Source organism: Ranitomeya imitator, chromosome 5 (assembly GCF_032444005.1).
Source record: "Ranitomeya imitator isolate aRanImi1 chromosome 5, aRanImi1.pri, whole genome shotgun sequence".
NCBI classification, from domain to species: Eukaryota; Metazoa; Chordata; class Amphibia; order Anura; family Dendrobatidae; genus Ranitomeya; species Ranitomeya imitator.
The window spans coordinates 35,712,522-35,737,121 of NC_091286.1; the positions used below are offsets into that span (position 1 = coordinate 35,712,522).

The following is a 24,600-nucleotide window of genomic DNA, read 5'->3' on the forward strand; positions in this document are numbered from 1 at the left end:
GAGGTGGGACGGGTCTTTGCCGTGTTACAGGAGGTGGGTCTTTATTTCTTTTGAACCTCCTGTCTGTCAATCTGCATACAGGTGTAAGTGAGGTGGACTTTTAGTTCAGGGTTGACAATTCATTAAATAATGGCAGGAGGAAAGGAATCTGAGTGGTGAGCAAAAGGAAGTTCCCACACTTGGGGTATGTGCACACGATGCAGATTTAGTGCAGAACTGCAGCAGATTTTTCTGCAGCAGAAACGCTGCAGAACTGCACTGTGATCACAGTACAATGTAAATCAATGTGAAAAAAAAAGCTGTGCACATGGTGCAGAAAAATCTGCGCAGAAACGCTTCAGATTTCAAAGAAGTGCATGTCACTACTTTTGTGCAGTTCTGCAGCGTTTCTGCACCCCTCCATAATAGAAATCTGCAGGTGCGTTTTTGATGCGTTTTTTGTGCAGATTTGTGCTAAAAAAACTCATCAAAAACGCACCTGCAGATTCTGCCAGGAGATGCAGATTTAGTGCAGAACTGCAGCAGATTTTTCTGCACCAAATCTGCATCGTGTGCACACAGCCTTATTCTGCTGGCAGAATGCTGATGTTGAGTGCCTCCTCAAGGGTGGGTGGTAGGTTTTAGAACATGAGAATCGGCACAGCTTCTGCACATATTGGACTGCTATGCAGTTTTAACTTATTTTGAGATATGAGGGCAACAAGATGGTTCCTTTTTAGAGGACAGGTATGCTTGAAGGATGTAAGGGTAACTATTGTAATGGTTGAAAAGATTTGAGCTGCTTACTGGACCCCCGACAAAGTCAACACAGGAGCCTGGTAAGTGGCAAAGATGCCCAGGACGTCAGATGGAGGATTATAGGCGCAGAAGTGGACACCGCCCTGGTACTGGGCGCCGGACCAAGGTAGTCATCATCTTGCTCCCCTCCAGTGCCGATATAATGGGTCTTATGGGGTCTGGTGGTTCACATTGAGGTGTCTAGAAACTTATAGTCCGGACACTTCAACATAGGTGAAGGGATCTTTGGAGACATTAAATTGAAGACTTGGGACGAGGCGTGACTTTGGTACAGCAGTTGGAGGGGGCACCAGGTCGTGGTCGCCCACTGTTGCCATCTCCATGCTTCACCTTATCCCTCTCTCCCATTACCACCATTGTTTCGGGGAGCTGGCATCACTCATCAGGACTACTTAATGTTTTTGTTCCTCCACCGGAGATCACGCCTGGAGCTGATTGTCTCCCGCTCCTCAAAATGACACGTTTTGTTCAAGTGCTGTTAGTGACGTGGTGTATACAGGCTTGTTCACAGACGGGCGTCGCGTTCAGCTCCAAGCATAGGCCCTACCGCGCTCTTGTTTCCAGGCTCCGTCATTTTCATGGAGGGCGGAATTCATCTGCCACATTCCTAATTATAACACATTGTAACAAGACGATCCTCCTATAAAGAGATCACAGAAAGCATCCAAATGTCAGATCACTATTGGGCACGGTGTTATTGGGGTCCTATTAACCCTACCAGGTACGGAGCAGAATGTTTCTTGACTATTGGAAGTTGAGACATACACTTGCACTATTTCTACGGTTGCAAAACAGAGCTGGCCGCTAACCTGGAGGTCCTGGCTTGTCCAATAGATACCTAGTAGTTGGCATTTGGCCTTGTCGAAATGGCCAAACAAGTCCTGTTTAAGTAATGTCTATCCTCGGCTTCCATCTTTTATTTTGGTTCAAAATTCTGCTTATTTATTTCTCAATATCTTTATAGAAATCAAATGTTTGGTTTTTTTTTTTGGTTTTTTTTAATTTGTCTACCTGCAGCCACCACTAGGGGGTGCTTATTGCATCCATTGATCTCAACAATGACGGTTTATGCAGTAGGCTCCCTCTTGTGGTGGTTGCAGGAAGGCATAAGTTTACGGTTTGAAGTGTTTGTCTTTGCAGAGGATTTTGAGCTCTAGGAATGCCCTATGAAATGCAGTACTGGCTGAGCATGCGCGCTGTGTGTCGGCTGAGCATGCGCGCTGTGTGTCGGCTGAGCATGCGCGCTGTGTGTCGGCTGAGCATGCGCGCTGTGTGTCGGCTGAGCATGCGCGCTGTGTGTCGGCTGAGCATGCGCGCTGTCGGCTGAGCATGCGCGCTGTGTGTCGGCTGAGCATGCGCGCTGTGTGTCGGCTGAGCATGCGCGCTGTGTGTCGACTGATTCTCTGATAGCTGAGTATAGAAACCTTAGAAACCTTCCTTAGCTTTCCCCTTTGGTTTAGAATGAGCCCTCTGCTCAGCACAGGAGGGAGATTCCTGTGATAGCTCATCATCAGAGGTTCGTGTGAAGGGGGCTGGCTGATTACTCATTTTAATAGGTTAGCCAGAGCCCTTTTGTATGTGATGAGAGATTCTCCATCACTGTTCATACCCAAAGTCAAACACATGGTCGGTGGTGTCGGGCGAGTGCGCTCAATACTTCATGGAACATTGGGGTGCGTCAGAGCAATAAAGACAAACATGGAAACCAGATTGTCTCCGTATAGCACCGTGACGCCAAAGATGTCACAGAACTTCATCACTTTCCAGTCACTGGGGCTTTGTGGGGGCTTGTTTGTTGTTTTCTGAGCCCATGTTTTATTGATAGATTTTTGGGGTAGATACAATGTTTTCATCACTTATTGCATTTTTCTGTATTGCGGCCTTCAATAATTTTCATTTTTTTTTTATATCGTTTACTGGTTTGGTTTAATTTTATGAATCCAAATGTGTGTATGCATGTATGAATATATATTCTATATAATTTCTAACCTTTTGTTACTTTTTTACTTTTTTTTTCTTTTTCTCCTTTTTTAGTCCCTATGTGCAGCAATATAAGCTTTGTGGACACTTTATGGCTTGTAGGTACAAATTGTGTTATATTTTTCGGTTGTCCTCTGTCCTGTAGTTTTACATTTGGTGCCTTTTGCTCTTAGGTGTTTGATTCGCTTCTTTCTATTTGATCCTTGTGTCTTTCATACAATTTCAATATCATCACGGTCTCTTTTCATTACAATTTAATTAGCCACTTCTCCTTTTATCTGCGCCCGTGCTCGTACGCACATGAGATCGGTGCTGTTCCTGCATAAGTGATGAGCTCCTGAATCAGATTTGATGAAAATGGACCGAATAAGTAAGGGCTCCTCGTAAATGAACACTTCACAGGGTCACCGCGCTCCTCCCGCAGAGAGCAAGCCTGTCAAGCCTCTTTCATAACGCGGCGTATTTTTCCACATCTGAGAAGGGTCCGTCCCGCGGCCCGTTCCCGCGCTCCGTCCCGCGGCCCGTTCCCGCGGCCCGTTCCCGCGCTCCGTCCCGCGGCCCGTTCCCGCGCTCCGTCCCGCGGCCCGTTCCCGCGCTCCGTCCCGCAGCCCGTTCCCGCGCTCCGTCCCGCGGCCCGTTCCCGCGCTCCGTCCCCCGGCTGTCATACATTTTTTTTTTTTTTTCTCCTACCCTGTGGATAAGTGACATGTTGCTGCTTGTATAACGTCTAAGATGCGACAATCATTGAATAAGAGAAATAATTTGTTCTTAAGTACCTGGGTAACAACTGCATTTTTGAAGGGAGAGGCTGTAGTGTGTATTTGGACACCACTCCATTTACTTCTGTGGGAGTAGTGGGTCACACGTGCACCTTCTGTTTAAAAGTAAATGGAGTGGGCAGTACCGCACCTACAGAGGCGAATACAGTGGTGCTGGCGCTTGTGCAGTGGTGCTAGTGCTTGTGCAGTGGCGCCTAAGCATGCACGCTACTGCTCCTATAGCACTGAATGGATTGACGCTCACGCATGCTATTCTCACTTAGAAGTGAATGGAATGGTGCTCAGGTATATGCAATATCACTCATATAGATACAAATGGAATGGCTCACAAGCATGCGCACCTTCGCTTCCATAGAAATGAATGAAATGGTGCTCAGATATGTCCACTACTCCTCCCGTTGAAGTGAATGGATGGGCACTCACGCATGCACACTACTGCTACCATAAAACTGAATGGAGTGGCGCTCAAGCAGGTGCACTCCATGCCCATTGAAGTGAACGGAGTCACTCTAAAGCATTTGCGCTCCTGCTCCCATAAAAATGAATCGAGTGACGATAAAGCAAGTGCACTGCTGCTCCCATAAAAGTGAATGGAGTCATGCTCCAGCATTTGCACTACAGTTCCCATAGAAGTGAATAGTCATGTTTAAGCATTAGCACTACCGCTCCCATAGAAGTGAATGGAGTCATGGTCAAGCGTTAGCACTACCGCTCCCATAGAAGTGAATGGAGTCATGGTCAAGCATTAGCACTACCGTTCCCATAGAAGTGAATGGAGTCATGGTCAAGCATTAGCACTACCGTTCCCATAGAAGTGAATGGAGTCATGGTCAAGCATGCGCATTACTATTTTATGCACATAGAGGACATTGTTGTGATCGGGAGGATCCCACTGGTCATATTTATTTCCTATCCTCCGTGTGGTTGGTGGGATGACCCCCTTGGTCTTTCTGCAGCGGACCCTCTGTGTCTTCGGCGTACACTGAGGACTGTCCGGTCCCTGCATTCAGACGTCTTGTCTAGTTTGCACATCTCCTATGGCAGTGCTGTCAGGGATGAAGGCCTAATTGTGTCCAATGGACTGACACCCGGCCCATCCCGCCCTCCCAGGAGACCCTTTATTGAGTGATGTCTAGGAATGTCAGACAATCGCGCAGCGTCCGGTCCCTGCTGATCTTAAAGGGATACACTGCATGCAGCGCTCTGCCACAGCAGATCCGGGCAGGTTGGATGGATCAGGAACACGAGCCGGCGAGAGATGAGACGAAAGTCGTCCCGGGAGGGATGGAAGTTGCAGAAAATGTGATTTCTCCTTCCATCTTTTATGCAGTAATTGGAATATTTGATAGAATTGAATGCACAGAAATGGTTATGATCAGGGGGGCGAGCGCAGCTCCGGGGGATAACAATCTAAACGCATTAGATTTAGCTTCATGTTTGGTAATTACATCAATTAGTAGGATCTCCGTCCGTACAAGGCGGGTTCATGCATTGTGTATTTGCTCCTATGGGGCTACTAATACTAGTAAATACCCCTTTCCTTAGAAGTGCTGTGCCGTCCCTCTGTTATTCCTCCTGGAAATGTATGAATGTAGTGATAACTGTGGACGAGTGATGGAGGCTTGTCCCTGCAGAGACACACTGGATGGTAACACCTGTAGTCAATGGATCACTGACATTTTCAGGAGGAATAATGGAGGAAAAGCACAAAGTTCCAAGAAAAGCTGCTCCAGAATCGATATTTTATGGTGAATATAAGCACGTACTAAAGCTGACCAGTCCGGAAAGCTGACAGGTCGACTTACTGCCAGGAAGGTGCGGCGTTTATTGCCAAAATCATGGACAAAATGCAGCTCAATAATGCAGTGTGTGACTGGAGCTGTGCGATGCTTGTCAGGTGGCACAGAAGGCACCATTGTGTGCCACGTGCGGAGCTGCCAGACTTCTTAGGCTTCAGAGCAGCGCTCATGAGGAGCAGCAGAATGTAGAGTGTGCCCCCAGAGCAGCCATTGTGGGATGAGCCATGTTGTGCCCGGGAATAAAATGATGTTGGCATCAGTGTACTGTGAGGGGCAAGGTGCCAGCATAGTTAACAGCCCCTGCAGGAGCAGAGCATTGCTGACCGTTTCCTGGCCTCCATGTTGCAGGTGCTCTGCCTCCAGGTGCTGCCTCTTATACGGAGATCTGTGTATTCGCATATTTCCAGGAGTAATAACAGAGGAACCGCACAACGGAGAGAGAAGGAAACGCTCTGCATGTTTATGACCTTCACATTGGCTTATTAGCAACTTCTAAGCTTCCCCCAAAAGGAACCCGGGAAATGCAATGTCTGATTACATGCCGCTTATAAATTTCTATCCCATAGGACAGAAATCAGAGTTGTCTGGAAGTTCAGAAAATGTGGTGGTGACTCAATGTCTCATGTAACTTTACCTACACCTATCCTTAATCATGTACACAGTGACTGCACCAGCAGAATAGTGAGTGCAGCTCTGGAGTATAATACAGAATGTAACTCAGGATCAGTAATGTAATGTATGTACCCAGTGACTGCACCAGCAGAATAGTGAGTGCAGCTCTGGGGTATAATACAGGATGTAACTCAGGATCAGTAATGTAATGTATGTACACAGTGACTGCACCAGCAGAATAGTGAGTGCAGCTCTGGGGTATAATACAGGATGTAACTCAGGATCAGTAATGTAATGTATGTACACAGTGACTGCACCAGCAGAATAGTGAGTGCAGCTCTGGAGTATAATACAGAATGTAACTCAGGATCAGTAATGTAATGTATGTACACAGTGACTGCACCAGCAGAATAGTGAGTGCAGCTCTGGGGTATAATACAGGATGTAACTCAGGATCAGTAATGTAATGTATGTACACAGTGACTGCACCAGCAGAATAGTGAGTGCAGCTCTGGAGTATAATACAGAATGTAACTCAGGATCAGTAATGTAATGTATGTACACAGTGACTGCACCAGCAGAATAGTGAGTGCAGCTCTGGGGTATAATACAGGATGTAACTCAGGATCAGTAATGTAATGTATGTACACAGTGAGTGCACCAGCAGAATAGTGAGTGCAGCTCTGGAGTATAATACAGAATGTAACTCGGGATCAGTAATGTAATGTATGTACACAGTGACTGCACCAGCAGAATAGTGAGTGCAGCTCTGGGGTATAATACAGGATGTAACTCAGGATCAGTAATGTAATGTATGTACACAGTGACTGCACCAGCAGAATAGTGAGTGCAGCTCTGGGGTATAATACAGGATGTAACTCAGGATCAGTAATGTAATGTATGTACACAGTGACTGCACCAGCAGAATAGTGAGTGCAGCTCTGGAGTATAATACAGGATGTAACTCAGGATCAGTAATGTATGTACACAGTGACTGCACCAGCAGAATAGTGAGTGCAGCTCTGGAGTATAATACAGGATGTAACTCAGGATCAGTAATGTAATGTATGTACACAGTGACTGCACCAGCAGAATAGTGAGTGCAGCTCTGGGGTATAATGCAGGATGTAACTCAGGATCAGTAATGTATGTACACAGTGACTGCACCAGCAGAATAGTGAGTGCAGCTCTGGGGTATAATACAGGATGTAACTCAGGATCAGTAATGTAATGTATGTACACACTCGCTGTTTATATAGATTTGGTCCCTTTAAGTGCACGCTGGTGTTTTGGAGGTGGCCGTTCTCCGTCCTCCTCTGATTTCTGCTCCTCTTTTGTGCTGTGATCGCCCCTGTGACCTCTTTAGCACATGTTGCTCCATGTTGTGACATGTCGCTTCCCTCACGTCCCGATTTCCCAGCCCCCCTCCATACACTACAAGGAGACCAGTATATAGTGAGTGCAGGGAGCTGCTTACAGCCGTCATTATGGAGTATGGATAATAGAGTTGTGTGGGGGCAGGGTTTACCCCGGACCACCCTCTTCTATTCCACGCTCACATAGTCTGAAGAAGCTCAACCATATAGATGAAAATTGACCGTGGAGACCTTATTACTGATCGGACCCCTAATCAATAAAACCAATTAACTTGACTTTTTCTATTTTTTTTTTTTTTTTTTTAATGTAGCTTATTTGTTGTTTCTGCCCGGACATCACTGTAGCCTTCATTGTATGAGCTCCGCCATGGTATGTGGTGCCCTTTATGTCATTACCCCGGCGGATGTGGCCAAGGACAAAGTCCACATGTCTGCGGGGACGTGGAGGAGCAATAGATGCTAATTCACTGTTGGTTTTGTGCATGGCGGCACAGATGGGAAGCATTAAATATTAATAATTTGTTATACAAATTACAGCACAACAGTGAAAAATGCATCCCCCCCCAATTTTTACCTATATCATAGCAGCAAAGAATAATAATGCGCTCCACTTTGGACCAATGAAGAAGGCCTTCCCAGACAGACTGTGGTAGGATCAGGATTTGTGCCCTCGCTATCAGCCGCGCAGTCGCTATCAGCCGCGCAGTCGCCATCAGCCGCGCAGTCGCCATCAGCCGCGCAGTCGCCATCAGCCGCGCAGTCGCCATCAGCCGCGCAGTCGCCATCAGCCGCGCAGTCGCCATCAGCCGCGCAGTCGCCATCAGCCGCGCAGTCGCCATCAGCCGCGCAGTCGCCATCAGCCGCGCAGTCGCCATCAGCCGCGCAGTCGCCATCAGCCGCGCAGTCGCCATCAGCCGCGCAGTCGCCATCAGCCGCGCAGTCGCCATCAGCCGCGCAGTCGCTATCCTCCATTGCTCGCTGCTGTATAACCCTTTAGTTGCAATGGTTATTAGTGACTGCAGCGCCGAAACGGTAACCGATTAAGAGCCGCACGCTCCCTGCGCTTTTCTTACTTGATCGATGGTTTGCCCTGGCTGCAAGGACCTCATGAAGGACCCGAGTCTTTGTAATTGCAGCCGATCCCTAGTTTGTACCGTCTTGTGCTGCTGTGGCCGGTGATCGTCTGCAGCGGTCTCATGGACGTACGACTCATCGATTCTACAGATCAAGTGGAGCAGGGCGACTGGAACTCCCTTTTAAAACAATCCGGTGACTTCTCATGAATTGATGATCTGCTGAAACGTAAATTGGCAATATGCCGGACTCCAGGCGGAGGACTACTACCCTCATCTGCTAATCCTTGTAAGCTGCCCTGTAGGTGATCCGGGATTGTGGTGCTTCCATCGGCAGGGTGCACGGTTCCCGCAGGCGTCCAGGTGTAGGAATTGGTGCGCACAAACTATGGCTCGCTCTGTCTGTCTGCCGACGGAAGGGAAAGGATATTTATTCCCTTACACGTCTGCACTGATCTATTGCATATATAGCAATTTCACGATTTGGAGCTGTAGGACAGTCAGGTCCGTTCTGCCCGTAAGATGCCGCCCTTATAGTCCATCTCCCCATTACAGACAACGGAGGCTGCGGAGTTCATCTGATTGTGTCCTGTTTACAGATGTTGGGGAGAATGAAGGGTCAGGCATGTTTGCTTTCAACATGCCCGATCCTTTACTACTCACAGAAGGTGTCTGATGGTGACATACTGTCATTACCTGTGGTGTTCAGCGCTGTGATATATATTTTCACTATATAGAAAGATCACTATTACTCCGCGGGCAGCGTCTCCGGTCACTGTAACGTCTCCTGTGCATCGGCCTCTTTGCAGCGTGTGTCATTTACTGTAGCAGCACATGACAGCTGTCCTGCGGTTTGGTGCGGGTATCGTCTTACTTAACTGTACATGTCATCACAGGGCGGCCGATGGCCGGAACAGCTGCTGCTTCATCAGACAGAAAATCTGAATCCGGACTCTACCCAGATAGAACGGATGTCATGGTTTTAGTCAAAATCCCTAAAATTGTTCATTTGGGCAGATTCCTGATCATATTGAAGCACCCGATACCTGATATGTCTTACATAGGCCAATGTGAAATATATGGGGGACAAACGGGCCTTGATGCGATCTCTGTCCCCATGCAGTTTGTGTATCGTCCCCCCCCAATACAGTATGTGTAGCGTCCCCCCAAATACAGTATGTGTAGCGTCCCCCCAATACAGTATGTGTAGCGTCCCCCCAATACAGTATGTGTATCCTTCCCCCAATACAGTATGTGTATCCTTCCCCCTATACAGTATGTGTATCCTCCCCCTATACAGTATGTGTAGCGTCCCCCCAATACAGTATGTGTAGCGTCCCCCCAATACAGTATGTGTAGCGTCCCCCCAATACAGTATGTGTATCCTTCCCCCAATACAGTATGTGTATCCTTCCCCTATACAGTATGTGTATCCTTCCCCCAATACAGTATGTGTATCCTTCCCCTATACAGTATGTGTATCCTTCCCCCTATACAGTATGTGTATCCTTCCCCCCCATACAGTGTGTATCCTTCCCCCCCATACAGTGTGTATCCTTCCCCCCATATGCAGTGTGTATCCTTCCCCCCCATATACAGTGTGTATCCTTCCCCCCCATATACAGTGTGTATCCTTCCCCCCCATACAGTGTGTATCCTTCCCCCCCATATACAGTGTGTATCCTTTCCCCCATATACAGTGTATCCTTCCCCCCAATACAGTGTGTATCCTTCCCCCCCCATATACAGTGTATCCTTCCCCCCCCCCCATGCAGTGTGTATCCTTCACCCCCCCCCCATACAGTGTGTATCCTTCCCCCCCCCCCCCATACAGTGTGTGTATCCTTCCCCCCATATACAGTGTGTATCCTCCCCCCCCCCCCCCCCCCCATACACACTGTATGGGGGGGGAAGGATACACACTGTATGGGGGGGAATGATACACACTGTATCCTTCCCCCCCCCCCATACAGTGTGTATCCTTCCCCCCATACAGTGTGTATCCTTCCCCCCCATACAGTGTGTATCCTTCCCCCCCCCCCATACAGTGTGTATCCTTCCCCCCCATACAGTGTGTGTATCCTTCCCCCCATATACAGTGTGTATCCTCCCCCCCCCCCCCATACACACTGTATGGGGGGGGAAGGATACACACTGTATGGGGGGGAATGATACACACTGTATCCTTCCCCCCCCCCCCCCCATACAGTGTGTATCCTTCCCCCCATACAGTGTGTATCCTTCCCCCCCATACAGTGTGTATCCTTCCCCCCCCCCCCCATACAGTGTGTATCCTTCCCCCCCATACAGTGTGTGTATCCTTCCTTCCCATACAGTGTGTATCCTTCCCCCCAATACAGTGTGTATCCTTCCCCCCCATATACAGTGTGTATCCTTCCCCCCCATATACAGTGTGTGTATCCTTCCCCCATATACAGTGTGTATCCTTCCCCCCATATACAGTGTATCCTTCCCCCCATACAGTGTGTATCCTTCCCCCCCATACAGTGTGTATCCTTCCCCCCCATACAGTGTATCCTTCCCCCCCATATACAGTGTGTATCCTTCCCCCCCATATACAGTGTGTATCCTTCCCCCCCATACAGTGTGTATCCTTCCCCCATACAGTGTGTATCCTTCCCCCCCATATACAGTGTGTCCTTCCCCCCATACAGTGTGTATCCTTCCCCCCCATACAGTGTGTATCCTTCCCCCCCCCCCATATACAGTGTGTGTATCCTTCCCCCCCCATATACAGTGTGTATCCTTCCCCCCCATACAGTGTGTATCCTTCCCCCCCATACAGTGTGTATCCTTCCCCCCCCATACAGTGTGTATCCTTCCCCCCCCATGCAGTGTGTATCCTCCCCCCCCCCATACAGTGTGTATCCTTCCCCCCCCCATACAGTGTGTATCCTTCCCCCCCATACAGTGTGTATCCTTCCCCCCCCATACAGTGTGTATCCTTCCCCCCCCCCATACAGTGTGTATCCTTCCCCCCCCCATACAGTGTGTATCCTTCCCCCCCCCCATACAGTGTGTATCCTTCCCCCCCATACAGTGTGTATCCTTCCCCCCATACAGTGTATCCTTCCCCCCCCATACAGTGTGTATCCTTCCCCCCCCCATACAGTGTGTATCCTTCCCCCATACAGTGTATCCTTCCCCCCCCATACAGTGTATCATTCCCCCCCCCATACAGTGTGTATCCTTCCCCCCCATACAGTGTGTATCCTTCCCCCCCCATATACAGTATGTGTATCCTTTCCCCCACATACAGTGTATCCTTTCCCCCCCATACAGTGTGTATCCTTCCCCCCCCCCATACAATATGTGTATCCTTTCCTCCCCCCATACAATGTGTATCCTTTCCTCCCCCCATACAATGTGTATCCTTTCCCCCCCCCCCCCATACAGTGTGTATCCTTCCCCCCCCATATACAGTATGTGTATCCTCCCCCCCATACAGTGTGTATCCTTTCCCCCCCCCCCCATACAATATGTGTATCCTTTCCTCCCCCCCATACAATGTGTATCCTTTCCTCCCCCCATACAATATGTGTATCCTTTCCTCCCCCCATACAATATGTGTATCCTTTCCTCCCCCCATACAATGTGTATCCTTTCCTCCCCCCATACAATATGTGTATCCTTCCCCCCCCCCCCCCATACAATATGTGTATCCTTCCCCCCCCCCCCCCATACAGTATGTGTATCCTTCCCCCCACACACGCAGTTTGTTTTTGTTTTTTCTCTCCATTGGGTATGCACAATGCAATGCTTTTTTCGGAGTTGTGCATGCCGTCACGTGGTGGCACAGCTGCCCATAATATAGTCCTCTAGGGACGCCATGTCTGCAGGATCTGGGCTTAGCGAACTTGGATGTGATTCTCGCTACTCCTTTATTATTGTCTTAGTTTGGGGCCCCTCCTACATGCCTTTCGTTTTTGTTTTGTTTTTTTGTTAATGAAATGTAATTTCTTAAGAAATGGGGGACAGAAAGGGAACGATTACTACAAGATCTGACTACACGAGGTTTGTTTGTAGTCTGTCACCATGGAGACAGTTTAATGAACGTGTAATCATTAGAGCTTTTGTATTACAGATGTGTCCCGTACAGGAGCTCTATATGAAGACTAATGCTGGGATTTTTGTCATTGCAGTTATTGAATGGGGTGACGACGTTCACACGATCACAGAAGACGAAGCGGTAATGCTGGTGAATCATCAAGCGACGGGGGACGTCTGCACGTTAATGATGTGCTTGCAGGACAAAGGCTTGGTATGATGTCTCTGTATTTGGGTGTAATACAAAGCTCCTGTTCTCCAGCACAAAGTGCTCTGCACACTCAGATCTAAGAGACATTATTTTAATTACTGGCTAAAGGATAATGTCTCTACGCTGGCATGTCGTCCTTATCAAGGAAAGAGACTTATAGGCCTATAAAACTCTTTACATTGGCATATCATGCTCCACAAGGAAAAAGACTTATAGGCCTATAAGTCTCTTTACACTGGCATGTCATGCTTTACAAGGAAAGAGACTTATAGGCCTATAAGTCTCCATACACCAACGTTGTCACTGTTCATAAGGATAAACGTTACCCCTTAGACCCCAGTCAGAGGCCTCACATGCAGCCAAATTCACTGTGATTGGGCAGAGAATAGTCAGGGAAGGTTCCGTCTGATCATTAGGTAACTATGCAGCTGTTGGACGACAATGTGTCAGAAAGTCGTCTATTGCTTAGATCATCTAAGGTTTTGGTTTTTTTTTTTTTTGGGGGGGGAGGGGGGGGGGGTAATCTTTAATTTTGTTTAGAATCTTGGTTCCTAGTATTTGTATTAAAAAAAACAACAAAAAAAACACAATCCTTAAATCTTTGTCCTGACCCACATATTAGACTCACAATTCTTGTTCTGTAGAGATCACTTTTCGGCTATGTTCTCATTGCATCACAGGCAGGACTACCTTCTTCCCCGTCCCTGCACTATCACCTATGCACAGGTCAGAGAGCATGCCCACAACGCTCTTCTATAAAATTCGATCAAGATTTCTAATTTGTTACCTATGATCCATTCTCTTAATGTGATTGATTGCATTTCCGGTATGATGGCCGCCCTCGTTTGCAGAAAATAGAATAGAAGAAGACACCCCAACTCCAGAAAATAAACCTGTTGCAGCCGTCAACCCTCCCCTACTTGCCAAATCAAATCTCTCGAATTGACCCCAGACTTAAGAACATAAATTGTTATGCCGGGAGGCCCAGGAATCCCGTGGGTGGCCCCGAATGCAGCCGGGGCTCAGTCTTCTAGTATGACTGTCTCTCCATTTTGCAGCCCTCAGCCTATACTGCCTGTGGCTTCTCGGTCACCTGGGTTTTTGGACGTTGTAGACCTTGAGACTGATCTTCTGTAGGATCCATGGAGCTGAACAGAGGGATTATTATAACGTAGAGCCCTTCCTGACCCTGATGGGCCTGACGTAATATGGCACCCTGGCATCCTGTGGCATAATGGTGTTGTCGTTGGCTCTGGTGGCCAAGCACCTCTGTAACGCTCACCGGCACTCCCACCGCAACAACTAGGTGATGATCAGGAGCCCACCACCCTCCGGACAAGCAGGAGGCAGGGGAGAGGTGCACTCCTGAAGCACGAGGCGGAGAAAAATCCCTTTAATACCTTAATTTGCTCCATCTAAAAACATCCGCTGTACACCGAGGAATGGTCCAGATCATGTACGTGAAATATATCTGACACGTATATTCTGACCGGTCCATAATCCTATAATACGAGCATGAGAACCTGCTGATCATGGAGGGCAAGGTTCGGGCTCGGAGGCCTTCGCATCTGTTTTAGCCATTCTTATAAATGAGTAATGGATCTCCGATGACGAGGCATCCCGCTGCCAATCACCAGACGCTCTGTGAATTATTGAGCAATATCTAATGCGCGGGACCAGCTGATATTTAGTGTACAAGGCCAGGACATCTGTGCCGGGCAGTCTGGCTGCCGTCTGAGTACAGGATCCGACACAGGACAGTACAGGATCCTAATGGACAATAAACTGGGCTCGGGGGTGGCAGAAAACTGAAAGCTGTACGTTGACTGCTGCTATCTGCACCGTCCATTGATGTGTTACTGTATACGGGGCATTTTGTAAGCCATTAGGTGTCCTTACACATTGGAAGTCATCCGGATATTGGGGCCAAACAAGGATGTGGCATGCTGGATTTCTACACGATGGCAGATGAGCAGCCGCCAGACCCCAATAGTGAACACATGTACACTTGGATGATCCGAGAGTGCATGTGTGCAGGGGTATGTTTAGAATTGGTTGACCAAGCGTCACAAGGACAGCCCCCAAGGTTGTATGGCCACCTTTTAAAGGGGTTGTCCACTATTTTTTTTTTTTTTTTTCCCCCTAATCCATAAGTCCTTAAGTGGTATTAAAATAATACTAAAAAACATAAGTACATATATACATCCACACCGGACCCCCAATGTTCCTTGCTGCTCATGATGCCCACGTGTCTCTAAAATTTAATCAGTGGAGACTTATTGTGACCCCTGCGATTAATCATTGGTCATTGATTGACTTCAGCATGGGCGTTCTATCTGAGTAGAAGAGACAATCACCTACCTCTGTCTTCCAGTTGTAAGTATAATTTTAGTAATGAGCAAATTCCCTTGTCTGTCAGTCAACGCTCAGACTGGTGACAGAGGAGGAGGCTAGCGTGGCCACTAAAAATGAGCAGCTATCCACCTTCACACGTCTGACGTGCTAGCCAAGAATGCTCTCCTTTTTTTTTTTTTTTTTCCTCTCCAATTGGCCATTGAAAACAGGGGTATCTCCCAGTAATCCCTACTTACTGAACCTGTACTGATCCTGAGTAACATCCTGTATTATACTCCAGAGCTGCACTCACTATTCTGCTGGTGCAGTCACTATGTATATACATTACATTACTGATCCTGTACTGATCCTGTATTATACTCCAGAGCTGCACTCCCTATTCTTCTGGTGCAGTCACTGTGTACATACATTACATTACTGATCCTGAGTTACATCCTGTATTATACTCCAGAGCTGCACTCACTATTCTGCTGGTGCAGTCACTGTGTATATACATTACTGATCCTGGACTGATCCTGTATTATACTCCAGAGCTGCACTCACTATTCTGCTGGTGCAGTCACTATGTACATACATTACATTACTGTTCCTGAGTTACCTCCTGTATTATACTCCAGAGCTGCGGTCACTATTCTGCTGGTGCAGTCACTGTGTACATACATTACATTACTGATCCTGAGTTACATCCTGTACTATACTCCAGAGCTGCACTCACTATTCTGCTGGTGCAGTCACTGTGTACATACATTACATTACTGATCCTGAGTTACATCCTGTATTATACTCCAGAGCTGCGCTCACTATTCTGCTGGTGCAGTCACTGTGTATATACATTACATTACTGATCCTGTATTATACTCCAGAGCTGCACTCACTATTCTGCTGGTGCAGTCACTGTGTACATACATTACATTACTGGTCCTGTATTATACTCCAGAGCTGCACTCACTATTCTGCTGGATGTTTTTGAGAACAGACAGGTTCCTAACAGCCGTAGCTGAGCTGCAGTTGGTTAATGTAGTTATTTTCCACCAATCACCCGGCGTCCTGATGTTTCCCCTCCTTGCTGTACGGGGTAAGGTGAGCGCTGGCCGCTTTGGGGAGTGCGGCTCCTTTTTCTTGGTATTCGCCTTTTCTTAAATGCTCCTGATTATATTCCTTTTCCAATGTTTTTATTTTAGCAACATAAGATTCAAGTTTGAAGGCATTGTTTGTCATTAGGTAACATATAACATATAATATTCCATATTATAATAGACATTTGACATATAATGGGTATCTACTGATTATATTCCTGACCTCCATGATGATGTGACGGCCGTAATAAATATCCGTGTATAGGAGACTGCTTAGATCAGCGGTCTTCAGAGGCTCCGAGCTGCCGCGGTGCTCTGCGGGGTCACTACAGGACGGCTCTGGAGGAGACCCATTATTCCTGTGCAGTAGTAGCTCCAGTGACATTTCCAGTGTTCAGTGTTGGGCCGGGTTCACACACGTACCGTGCTCTCTGAAAGGCGAACAGACAGCGACGAAAGTAAACGGCTCCATCAGGATTCTGACGGAAACTGCGACGTAGTTCTCGGTGGAGAGCACCCGATAGTGTGAACCTCGTCCTACAGATCGGAGTTAGATGATTTTTGTTTTATTTCTTTTTTTGTAGGTTGTCCGGCAAATGATGTGGCTAATGGACCATATTTTCAAGTACACCAATTTCGGGGTAGTGTCTCTTGTGCACGGAGACTTTTTCATCCGACAGGTAAGACATGTCTGTAATGTAGATCGTCTACCAATAGTCATGTGATCTGTGTCTGCTGTATGTGAATGGAAACGTTCTTGTTTATTTCCAGCAACTTAAAGGGAATGTGTCATCAGAAAATGGCCTATTGTTTCATTTATATTTTTATGATAAATGTTTTGGGTTTGTTTTATATCATGTTTGATCAGGTCTTTATCAACTTTTATTATCCCTATCCGATACACTATAACAAGTGAAAAATCTTTGCATTTTTACACTTAAAACCAGGCTTAATGCTAGAATCACAATTCCTGTTTTAGACAGATGACTTTTCAGTAGTCGTGTAATCATCAGACAACGTTACAATGACTGATAACACAGGATCCATCATTCACAATAGGTGATGTCACAGCTCACCTCCTCCTCCTGTACAATGACTGATAGCACCTCTATATACAGTAGATAACACAGGATCCATCATTCACAATAGGTGATGTCACAGCTCACATCCTCATGTACAATGACTGATAACACCTCTATATACAGTAAATAACACAGGATCCACCATTCACAATAGATGTCACAGCTCACCTCCTCCTCCTGTACAATGACTGATAATACCTCTATATACAGTAGATAACACAGGATCCACCATTCACAATAGGTGATGTCACAGCTCACCTCCTCCTGTACAATGACTGATAACACCTCTATATACAGTAGATCACACAGGATCCACCATTCACAATAGGTGATGTCACAGCTCACCTCCTCCTGTACAATGACTGATAACACCTCTCTATACAGTAGATATAGTAGGATCCACCATTCACAATAGGTGATGTCTATTTGTACTAAATTTCCGGGAGTACAGTTGGACCACAGTTGACTTCGCCCCATCGCCCCACACTTTAATGCCGACCACCCCATTTTTTTTTTTGTTAGTAGAGAGGCCTGCAAGAAGGAAAATGTGCCTTTTTTTTGTAAGTCTGAAAACTGTCATGAAACCTTTTGGTAATAATACTTGTAGCCCTTTTATTACCCATGGAGATGGAGAGCATCTCGTGGAGTTTTTTTCGTTGCTTGATGTTTCGGTAGCCGCTCTCCAGACTGGGGATGTGGGGGCAGCGGAGGTGTAACGTCTGCTGGGAATATTCTCTGGGGTCGCGTAGGTTCTGTTTAGTCCATGTTCTGCTGTTACCAAATGAGGCCGGCTCTGGTTATCCGCAATCAAGCAGGGAACACGCTGCACGTTCTGGACTCCACCAAACTTTATTAAAGGAAAAGTATCACCTCCTCGTGCCATTCATTACATTTAAAGGGCAACCATTCTTTTTTTTTTTTTTTTTTTTTACACTTCGTTATTGTGTCCAGAAAGTTATGAACGTTTGCAATTCTCTTCTATAGAGCCTCGCTCACAATGTTATGCCAGGATTCAGCATTTCTTAAATTACAAAGTAAAATGCGCTTTCAGAAATCTCATTCACGCGTGTACACAGGCTGCATTTTTTTTTCCCTTTTTTTTTTTTTTTGTTTGTTTTTTTTTTGCTATTTAATGCTCTTGTCTGAATTACTGTCAATCCTGGAAGTTTCCCTCAAACTATAAAACCAAAGCTGAACCTTAATTATTAACTCTAGGGTAACGGGCATTATTTTTCTATTGAATTGTTTTGATTAATGATAATATAAATATTAATTGAATTTATTTTATTTTTTGCTGTGATTTTTGATCCAATCTTTTGTGCGTTCACAGGGCAAAGCTTATCGTGACCAGCAGCTGGTCCTCCTGAAGGTCCACCTAGAAAAATACTACAGAAGTCGCGATCGAAAGTGGATCATCTTATTCCCAGAGGGCGGCTTTCTCAGGAAAAGAAGGGAAACAAGCCAGTTATATGCCAAAAAAAACAACCTGCCATTTCTTACTCACGTCACCCTGCCAAGATTGGGGGCTACACAAGTGATCCTGAACACACTGCTGGCACAACAGGAGAACGGGACTCCGGCCGGGGGGCACAAGCTTCAAGTGGGTAAGGATGGCACCGCAAAGATCCTGAGTCTTCATTACGAAAATGTAATCCAATTGTGTGAGCCCACCCTCAGTAGGAAGGCGAGGTCACTCAGCCAGCCCCCCTATACTAGCCAGCCCCCTATACTACACAGCGTATTTGTATTCCTCTTGTCTTTGGGACTAGGCCTACAAAATGAGCTTGGACAGGTAGAATCTGCTGAATAGAACAGACTAGGACGGGGGAAAATGTGATCAAAATCTGCACTATGGGCAGATATGTGTTCTTACATTCTGTCTAATTACTGATCGCCATTGAGCCCTATAACATGGGACCCTGCCGTCTATTCAACTTTCGGAATTTCCTCGGAGCCTCGTCTGTGAAGAACGCACAGATCACACACTGTGCGCGCTCCACAATACATGGTGTACACACGGCACGTCTTTATAAGATTACCACGTGATCACAAACAGCTGCTTAGGCTTGGCCAGGAATTTAGATCTTCATGCTATTGGCTTGGTAATAGGTTGTGTTGCATTGGCACAAGGTTTCCTTTATATCAGAGGAACAGAACCTCGCCATCCCAAAGTTATACACAATTTTAATACTGAAGTGGTTTTTTTTTTTTTTTTTGCATATTTTGGGATGCAGCACTATGTGCACCTGTGACCAGGTCCACTGCTCTTACATGCAAGAATTTGACTACTATAATACTGCACCTTATGTACAAGGATATAACTACTATAACACTGCTCTCTTTGTACAATAGTATAACTTCTATAATACTGCGCTCTATCTATAAGAATATAAATACTATAATACTGCCCCTTTGTAAAAGAATATAACTACTATAATACTGCCCCTATGTACAGGAATATAACCACTATAATACTGCTCCTATGTACAAGAATATAACTACTATAATACTGCTCCTATGTACAAGAATATAACTACTATAATACTGCTCCTATGTACAAGAATATAACTACTATAATACTGCTCCTATGTACAAGAATATAACTACTATAATACTGCTCCTATGTACAAGAATATAACTACTATAATACTGCCCCTATGTACAAGGTTATAACTACTATAATACTGCCCCTATGTACAAGAATATAACTACTATAATACTGCCCCTATGTACAAGGTTATAACTACTATAATACTGCTCCTATGTACAAGAATATAACTACTATAATACTGCTCCTATGTACAAGAATATAACTACTATAATACTGCTCCTATGTACAAGAATATAACTACTATAATACTGCTCCTATGTACAAGAATAGAACTACTATAATACTGCCCCCTATGTACAAGAATATAACTACTATAATACTGCTCCTATGTGCAAGAATATAACTACTATAATACTGCCCCTATGTACAAGGTTATAACTACTATAATACTGCTCCTATGTACAAGAATATAACTACTATAATACTGCCCCTATGTACAAGGTTATAACTACTATAATACTGCTCCTATGTACAAGAATATAACTACTATAATACTGCTCCTATGTACAAGAATATAACTACTATAATACTGCCCCTATGTACAAGAATATAACTACTATAATACTGCTCCTATGTACAAGAATATAACTACTATAATACTGCCCCCTATGTACAAGAATATAACTACTATAATACTGCCCCTATGTACAAGAATATAACTACTATAATACTGCCCCCTATGTACAAGAATATAACTACTATAATACTGCCCCTATGTACAAGAATATAACTACTATAATACTGCTCCCTGTGTACAAGAATATAACTGCTATAATGCTTGTATGTGACTGTACTTGCGCTTTGTATAACGGTATGCTATTCTCTACCGTGTGGTATACTTTTGGCTCCGGTCTCCTGCACTAGGCACAGTGGAGGTTACAGCGTCTCTAATGACCGCACACTGCTGATACCATGTGAATATTGATGAGCTACAAGACTCGGAGTAACTGATATCCTCCTTATTGTAAACAATTAAGAAATCGATAAATTGCATTAATGAAAGCTTAAAGTTAGTGAACTGTATCCTGCGAATCACACAGATTTATGGTCATGGCTTTGCTCACTTTCACCATGAATATATGGGCATAATGGGCTCGATTTCTTGTATGTTTTCCACCCCTGCTTACACACACACTAATGAGAATATAAAGGTTATGCCTAAATATAGAAGGAACTCTCATCCATGCATTTACATATATTTGTGAGCACCCCTGGCGGCCTGCAAGTATTGTAATAGAATAAGCATATGGCTATTCATTACATATGTCGGCGCATTTCTGGAGAACCTCTTATTATAATACTATGGTATATGCCAAAGATAAGATTGTGGCTTTTTTTTTTGCATTATAAAACAGTTTAAAAAAAAAAAAATATTCCGAAAAGTTTTGTGGAAACTAATATGGTGATAAAATTGGCCTAAATATACAGAATGTAACTACTACAATACTGCCCCCTATGTACAAGAATATCACTACTATAATACTGCTCCTATGTACAAGAATATAACTACTATAATACTGCCCCCTATGTACAAGAATATAACTACTATAATACTGCTCCTATGTACAAGAATATAACTACTATAATACTGCCCCTATGTACAAGAATATAACTACTAGAATACTGCTCCTATGTACAAGAATATAACTACTATAATACTGCCCCCTATGTACAAGAATATCACTACTATAATACTGCTCCTATGTACAAGAATATAACTACTATAATACTGCCCCTATGTACAAGAATATAACTACTATAATACTGCCCCCTATGTACAAGAATATCACTACTATAATACTGCCCCTATGTACAAGAATATAACTACTATAATACTGCCCCCTATGTACAAGAATATCACTACTATAATACTGCTCCTATGTACAAGAATATAACTACTATAATACTGCCCCCTATGTACAAGAATATAACTACTATAATACTGCTCCTATGTACAAGAATATAACTACTATAATACTGCCCCCTATGTACCAGAATATAACTACTATAATACTGCCCCTATGTACAAGAATATAACTACTATAATACTGCCCCTATGTACAAGAATATAACTACTATAATACTGCTCCTATGTACAAGAATATAACTACTATAATACTGCCCCCTATGTACCAGAATATAACTACTATAATACTGACACCTATGTACAAGAATATAACTACTATAATACTGCCCCTATGTACAAGAATATAACTACTATAATACTGCCCCCTATGTACCAGAATATAACTACTATAATACTGCCCCTATGTACAAGAATATAACTACTATAATACTGACACCTATGTACAAGAATATAACTACTATAATACTGCCCCTATGTACAAGAATATAACTACTATAATACTGCCCCTATGTACAAGAATATAACTACTATAATACTGCCCCTATGTACAAGAATATAACTACTATAATACTGCTCCTATGTACAAGAATATAACTACTATAATACTGCCCCTATGTACAAGAATATAACTACTATAATGCTGCCCCCTATGTACAAGAATACAGATATATGAAAGTTTGGGCACCCCTATTAATCTTAAGCTTAATGTTTTATAAAAATTGTTTTTTTTTTTTTTGTTTTTTTTTTTGCAACAGTTATTTGTTTCATATATCTAATAACTGTTGGACACAATAATGTTTCTGCCTTGAAATGAAGTTTATTGTATCAACAGAAAATGTGCAATCTGCATTCAAACTAAATTTGACAGGTGCATAAGTAAAGTGAAAAGTGACATTAATATTTAGTAGATCCTCCTTTTGCAAAAATAACAGCCTCTAGTCGCTTCCTGTAGCTTTTAATGAGATCCTGGATGAAGGTATTTTTGACCATTCCTCTTTACAAAACAATTCCAGTTCAGTTAAGTTTGATGGTCGCCGAGCATAGACAGCCCTCTTCAAATGATCCCACAGATGTTCAATGATATTCAGGTCTGGGGACTGGGATGGCCATTCCAGAACAGTGTAATTGTTCCTCTGCATGAATGCCTGAATAGATTTGGAGCGGTGTTTTGGATCATTGTCTTGCTGAAAGATTCATCCCCTGCGTAACTTCAACTTTGTCACTGATTCATGAACATTATTGTCAAGAATAGCAAAAATAGAAAGAAACGTGGCAACACTCACCAACCCTGTGAAGCAGACTATTCCTTTATTGAAGCAACTGTGAACACCTCTTCACGGCACGGGGGAGACAAGGAACGGGAAGAGGTGAGCGGGGAGAGGACAACAGCCGTTTCACGCCAACACCGGCGCTTCTACGGGTCCACCACGTTGGACCCGTAGAAGCGCCGGTGTTGGCATGAAACGGCTGTTGTCCTCTCCCCGCTCACCTCTTCCCGTTCCTTGTCTCCCCCGTGCCATAAAGATGTGTTCACAGTTGCTTCAATAAAGGAATAGTCTGCTTCACAGGGTTGGTGAGTGTTGCCACGTTTCTTTCTATTTTTGCTACTATGTGCCTACTTTTTTTCTGACGTGAGCACCTCCCCTAAGTGTCAGGCTCGGCTGTTTAACTAGTGACTCCACATTTAGTCTCGCTGTTGGGCTGTGCTGCCTTCTTGATTTCTTTTTATGCATTATTGTCAAGAATCTGCTGATACTGAGAGGAATCCATGCGTCCCTCAACTTTAACAAGATTCACGGTGCCGGCATTGGCCACACAGCCCCAAAGCATGATGGACCCTCCACCAAATTTTACTGTGGGTAGCAAGTGTTTTTCTTGGAATGCTGTGTTTTTTGGCCGCCATGCAAAGCGCCTTTTTGTATGACCAAACAACTCAATCTTGGTTTCATCAGTCCACAGGACCGTCTTCCAAAAAGAAATTGGCTTCTCCAAATGTGCTTTTGCATACCTCAGCCGACTCTGTTTGTGGCGTGCTTGCAGAAACGGCTTCTTTCGTATCTCTCCCATACAGCTTCTCCTTGTGCAAAGTGCGTTGTATAGCTGACCGATGCACAGTGACACCATCTGCAGCAAGTTGATGCTGCAGCTCTCTGGAGGTGGTCTGAGGATTGTCCTTGACTGATCTCACCATTCTTCTTCTCTGCCTTTCTGATGTTTTTCTTGGCCTGCCACTTCTGGCCTTAACAAGAACTGTACCTGTGTTCTTCCATTTCCTTACTACGTTCTCCACAGTGGAAATTGACAGGTTAAATCTCAGAGACAGCTTTTTGTATCCTTCCTCTGAACAACTATGTTGAATAATCTTTGTTTTCAGATCATTAGACAGTTGTTTGGAGGAGCCCATGATGCCACTCTTCAGAGGAGATTCAAACAGGAGAACAACTTGCAAGTGGCCACTTTAAGTAGATTTTCTCATGATTGCATACACCTGGCTATGAAGTTCAAAGCTCAATGAGGTTAGAAAACAAAAAAAAGTGCTTTAGTAAGTCAGTAAAAAGTAGGTAGGAGTATTTAAAACAAGAGAATGATAAGGGTGCCCATACTTATGCACCTGACAAATTTTGTTTGAATGCAGATTGCATATTTTCTGTTAGTACAATAAACCTCATTTCAAGGCAGAAACATTACTGTTTCCAACAGTTATTAGATATATGAAACTGAAATAGCTGTTGCAAAAAAAAACAATTTTTATAAAACATTAAGCTTAAGATTAATAGGGGTGCCCAAACTTTTTCATATAACTGTACTACTTGACTGGCCAATATACTAAGAGTTTGTGCTGTATACTACGTGGCTGGGCAATATACTACGTGACTGGGCAATATACTACGTGGTTGGGCAATATACTACGTG

The 24,600-nt window shown here is 44.7% G+C and overlaps 1 protein-coding gene across 1 annotated transcript in view; it reads left to right on the forward strand.

Annotated features, from left to right (window-relative positions):
- LPGAT1 (lysophosphatidylglycerol acyltransferase 1) overlaps nucleotides 1-24,600 on the forward strand; it is a 60,630-nt gene that overhangs the window by 21,833 nt on the left and 14,197 nt on the right. The window contains exons 3-5 of the mRNA XM_069768535.1: nucleotides 12,581-12,699; nucleotides 16,712-16,807; nucleotides 18,540-18,813. Of these exons, the coding sequence (XP_069624636.1) occupies nucleotides 12,581-12,699; nucleotides 16,712-16,807; nucleotides 18,540-18,813 (489 nt within the window). The remainder of the gene's footprint in view (nucleotides 1-12,580; nucleotides 12,700-16,711; nucleotides 16,808-18,539; nucleotides 18,814-24,600) is intronic.